Genomic DNA, 5,346 nt, shown 5'->3' on the forward strand with positions numbered 1-5,346 from the left:
TATAATGTACATATGCACTTATATATATACAAATATGTAAAAGTGTATTTATATTCATATATGTATGTGTACATGTATATAAATATATAAACAGGGAATTTGATAAAAGCAATATGTAGAATAAATGAATCTAAGTCCGCCTTTATGATACAGATATACGCACGTGTGACCCATGATCTTTCCGCCCAAAAAATCTTCATTATTTCCCCCGTTAGGATAAGGGACTCGTGGAGTGACTCGGCGGAACCCAAGGTCGCCGCCTTCTCGGTTTTCCTGGGCTGAGGGAGTATAAAGCCTCCGCTCCTCCGGCGAGAGGCAGTTGCCCCTCGACGCCTCAACACTCAACATGGTTCGTCAACGAGAGCTGTATTTTTACCACCTCTCTCTATCATCGATATATCTACATCTCTTTTCAACTTTTTCTCTTTATTCTTCGTGTGTGGAAAATAATAGTATTTTGGATTTTGTCATATGGCAAAAAAGTATATATATAGTAAAATTCTACATTCTTGAATTGACAAGACTTGCCGTTTAATCAAGATGTATATCATGGTTTCCACTCAGGTCCGCGCACTCTTCGCCGTCATGGTCGTGGCCCTCGTGGTCGCCTTCGCCGCCGCCGGTCACTTCGGCGGAGGTGGATTTGGTGGAGGCTTTGGTGGTGGATTTGGCGGAGGAAAATTCGGTGGATTCAGCGGCGGAGGATTCAGAGGTGGATTTGGAGGTAATGTTTCTTATCGTTTCACCGGAAAATAACAGCTGAGAAGGTTGTGCTCGGCCAAAATGGATTCTGTCAAGTGGTCACAAGAGAAGCTTCCCTGCAACACAAATCTATGAAGAGCATCGGAAGCCAAAGCATTCTAACGAACTCCGGCATTTCCACAGGTGGACACAGAGGCTTCGGTGGAGGTTTCGGAGGATTCGGAGGCGGACACGGAGGGTTCGGAGGAGGACGTGGATTTGGAGGTAAAAAACCGTACTCTCTATTGTCTTGTTTTAAGCTGATAGTAATCCCTGTTGTAACTTTTTCAACTTACTAACGAGTCTCTTATTATTTTCAGGATATGGACGGTAGACCACGACTTCGCACCACAACCTTGACCACAGAAAATGGTATTTTGTATTTCGATAATAAATTTTCATTAAAAAAATAGATGTATTTACTTTTTATCTTGTGAAAAAACACAAATGAAGACAAAGGATTAAGATATGCCGCATTTGCTCTCTCTTTCAAAGATCCATTATGTCTATTCCCAAAGGAAATCAAATAAAATGCAACTTAGAAAATACCGCAGTTACTTTTCGAGAAACAAGCAGAAATATCCTTATGTGTTGAGTTAAAGAAATTTCCTGGCAGGACAATTCAAGCACAGAATGACAACCAGTGCAGTCCATAAGGAATTAGCTGGTGTTATTTTAGATACATTTTTTGTTCCTTTCAGTGTCTGTGCATTCGTTTATTTGCATATATGCATGCATGTGTATGTGTGTGTGTGGACAAACATATAGGTAAATACATATGTATAGTCATACATGTATATATATTCATTTATAAGTATAAAAAAAAACATATACACACACACACACACACACGCACACACACATACACACACACACACACACACACACACACACACACACACACACACACACACATATATATATATATATATATATATATATATATATATATATATATATATATATATAGATAGATAGATAGATAGATAGATAGATAGATAGACAGATATATACATATATATATATATATATATATATATATATATATATATATATATATATATATATATATATATATACATATAGGCATGTCTCTATATATTCACTGGCACACAAACACACACACACACACATAATATATATGTATGCGTACCTATTTATTTATCTCTATTTCTGTTGTATGTATATATTCACATACACATCTTATGGTGTTCATACATATAGGCATATTTGTACATATATATTTGTTTATATGCATATGCATTTCCATATACACACAGGCTGTGAAGATATATACTCTGTGTATATATATATATATATATATATATGTATATATATGTATGCATGGATGCCTGATTGTGCATATATGTTATATATGTGTGCGTGTACATATATATGTACATATATACATATGCATTGGTGATATTTACATTATGTTGTGTATATGTACATATGCGTACATTGTAAATATATTTATACTTTACTGCGCGAAAGTTTTCACATTTACGCATGTGTATATATGCATATATATATTCATATGTGTTTGCCTCTATGTGTATATATATATGTATATATATATATATATATATATATATATATATATATATATATATATATATATATATATATATATGGGGGGAGGTGTCTATATGTATATATATACACACATCTACGTGTGTGTGTATAAATATATGTGTGTATATATACATATATATAGATATACATGTCTACATGTGTGTGTGTAAATATGAGTATAGGTATATATATGCATGTAAATATACATATAATATACATATATATGCATGCATGCGAAAGTGGCAGAGACGCCGAGATCCAGAGCGACGGGCGTGCTCGCCATCTGTCCAAGCAGACGATCGGAACCTTTGGACGCGTCCGAGACCCCGTCGCCAGCGCCCAGCAGCACGATTTTCACTCATGGGGCCGACTCACTGACTTGATTTTCTTATTGTTTACATATATATACACATATGTGTGTGTTTGCTTTCTTTCGCACTAATAGACTCACTTATCACTATGTTCCTTCTATACCCACAAGATATTTAGGATTGACTGAATGACTCCGTACAGTGTAAAGACCTTATATATCTTTTCCTTGCAGTTATTGTCCATATTGTGAGTATTTAGAGCACCCAGCGTTAGCTAGCTACCAATATGGATATGAATTAATCGAACATTCAAAAATGAAAGGACTACTAATATTTCTTTTTATGCCGAACTTAAAACATGTCAGTCAACAATTATGCCTTTATCATTACTCTCAAAGACCAGCTTTCTTCGTTAAAGGACATAGTTGTGTATTGTTATTATCACTAAAAATCACACATGCATATATATGTATATGTATTTATAAATGTGTGTGCTTTTGTGTGGCGTGGGAGTGTATGTATATTCATTCATATGCATATAATGTACATATCCATATATATATATATACATATATATATATATATATATATATATATATATATATATATATATATATATATATATATGTGTGTGTGTGTGTGTGTGTGTGTGTGTGTGTGTGTGTGTGTGTGTGTGTGTGTGTGTGTGTGTGTGTAAATATGTATTCGTATCCATATATGTATGTATGTGAGCATATATAAAAATATATATACAGGGAATTAGGTAAAAGCAATATGTAGAATAAATAAATCTAAGTCCTCCTTTATGATACAGATATACGCACGTGTGTGACTCGTGATCTTTCCGCCCAAAAAATCTTCATTATTTCCCCCGTTAGGATAAGGGACTCGTGGAGTGACTCGGCGGAACCCAAGGTCGCCGCCTTCTCGGTTTTCCTGGGCTGAGGGAGTATAAAGCCTCCGCTCCTCCGGCGAGAGGCAGTCGCCCCTCGACGCCTCAACACTCAACATGGTTTGTCAACGAGAGCTGTAGTTTTTACCACCTCTCTCTATCATCGATATATCTTCATCTCTTTTCAACTTTTTCTCTTTATTCTTCGTGTGTGGAAAATAATAGTATTTTGGATTTTGCCATATGGCCAAAAAATACTTATAGTAAAATTCAACATTCTTGAATTGACAAGACTTGCCGTTTAATCAAGATATATATCATGGTTTCCACTCAGGTCCGCGCACTCTTCGCCGTCATGGTCGTGGCCCTCGTGGTCGCCTTCGCCGCCGCCGGTCACTTCGGCGGAGGTGGATTTGGTGGAGGCTTTGGTGGTGGATTTGGCGGAGGAAAATTCGGTGGATTCAGCGGCGGAGGATTCAGAGGTGGATTTGGAGGTAATGTTTCTTATCGTTTCAACGGAAAATAACAGCTGAGTAGGTTGTGCTCGGCCAAAATGGATTCTATCAAGTGGTCACAAGAGAAGCTTCCCTGCAACAGGAATCTATGAAGAGCATCGGAAGCCAAAGCATTCTAACGAACTCCGGCATTTCCACAGGTGGACACAGAGGCTTCGGTGGAGGTTTCGGAGGATTCGGAGGCGGACACGGAGGGTTCGGAGGAGGACGTGGATTTGGAGGTAAAAAACCGTACTCTCTATTGTCTTGTTTTAAGCTGATAGTAATCCCTGTTGTAATTGTATTTTTCAACTAACTAACGAGTCTCTTGTCATTTTCAGGATATGGACGGTAGACCACGACTTCTCACCACAGCCTTGACCACAGAAAATGGCATTTTGTATTTCGATAATAAAGTTTTCATTAAAAATATATGTTTACTTTTCATCTTATGAAGAAACAAGATAAAGGAGTAAGATGTGCCGCATTTCCTCTCTCTCTCTCTCTCAAAGATGCATCATATTTTTTCTCGAAGAGAAACAAATTAACTACGGCATGAAATATGCCGTAGTTACTTTTCGGGAAACAAGCAGAAATATGAACATTATAACCTCTCCGATCGGGATTCGATCCCTCGCCGTCAATATACGTGAATGCAAGACGGCCACTCTACTACTCGTACAACGACCCACTAAAAAGAGGGAGCAACTAGGCGCTTACTAGAATCCATAGACATTACCTACCTACTCATACATGAGTAAGGATAGCGAAGTTTCACACTCACTCCCCGTGGGCACTCGGTATTTATGGACAGAGCAGGACAAATCACAAATCAGATAACCTGAGGTGCATTCTATGAAAGATGGAATAATGCAATACCGCATTTTTATCATGAACATTATAACCTCTCCGATCGGGATTCGATCCCCCGCCACTAATGCACGTGAATGCAAGACGGCCACTTGCAGGAAAATTCAAGCATAGAATGACAACCAGTGCAGTCCAAAAGTAATTAGCTGGTGTTATTTTAGATACATTTTTTGTTCATTTCAGTGTCTGTGCATTCGTTTATTTGCATATATGCATGCATGTGTATGTGTGTGGATATATATATATATATATATATATATATATATATATATATATATATATATATATATATATATATATATATATATGTATGTATGTATGTATGTATGTATGTATATGTATATGTATATATATTCATTTATAAGTATCAAGCATACACACACACACACACACACACACACACACACATACATACATATATATATATATATATATATATATATATATATATATATATATATAT

The 5,346-nt window shown here is 36.5% G+C and overlaps 3 protein-coding genes across 3 annotated transcripts in view; all 3 read left to right on the forward strand.

Moving 5' to 3' along the window:
• The first annotated feature begins 299 nt into the window (after positions 1-299).
• On the forward strand, positions 300-1,152 carry LOC113806779 (uncharacterized). Its single transcript, XM_070141383.1, has 4 exons — positions 300-349; positions 565-724; positions 886-966; positions 1,062-1,152. The coding sequence occupies exons 1-4, from the start codon at positions 347-349 to the stop codon at positions 1,073-1,075; spliced, it is 258 nt and encodes an 85-aa protein (XP_069997484.1). The 5' UTR covers positions 300-346; the 3' UTR covers positions 1,076-1,152.
• Positions 1,153-3,617: 2,465 nt separating this feature from the next.
• LOC138866989 (uncharacterized) lies at positions 3,618-4,442 on the forward strand. The gene is made up of 4 exons (XM_070141384.1): positions 3,618-3,639; positions 3,854-4,013; positions 4,175-4,255; positions 4,355-4,442. The coding sequence occupies exons 1-4, from the start codon at positions 3,637-3,639 to the stop codon at positions 4,366-4,368; spliced, it is 258 nt and encodes an 85-aa protein (XP_069997485.1). The 5' UTR covers positions 3,618-3,636; the 3' UTR covers positions 4,369-4,442.
• Positions 4,443-4,575: 133 nt separating this feature from the next.
• LOC113806773 (uncharacterized) overlaps positions 4,576-5,346 on the forward strand; it is a 3,310-nt gene continuing 2,539 nt past the window's right edge. The window contains exon 1 of the mRNA XM_070141364.1: positions 4,576-4,580. Within this exon, the coding sequence (XP_069997465.1) occupies positions 4,576-4,580 (5 nt within the window). The remainder of the gene's footprint in view (positions 4,581-5,346) is intronic.

This window comes from Penaeus vannamei, chromosome 28 (genome assembly GCF_042767895.1).
Source record: "Penaeus vannamei isolate JL-2024 chromosome 28, ASM4276789v1, whole genome shotgun sequence".
NCBI lineage: Eukaryota > Metazoa > Arthropoda > Malacostraca > Decapoda > Penaeidae > Penaeus > Penaeus vannamei.

Excerpts from the sequence above, each read along its gene's own strand:
- LOC113806779 (XM_070141383.1), top strand. Across the intron at positions 725-885 it reads ATTCAGAGGTGGATTTGGAG|GTGGACACAGAGGCTTCGGT; the intron begins GTAATGTTTCTT and ends GCATTTCCACAG.
- LOC138866989 (XM_070141384.1), top strand. Across the intron at positions 4,014-4,174 it reads ATTCAGAGGTGGATTTGGAG|GTGGACACAGAGGCTTCGGT; the intron begins GTAATGTTTCTT and ends GCATTTCCACAG.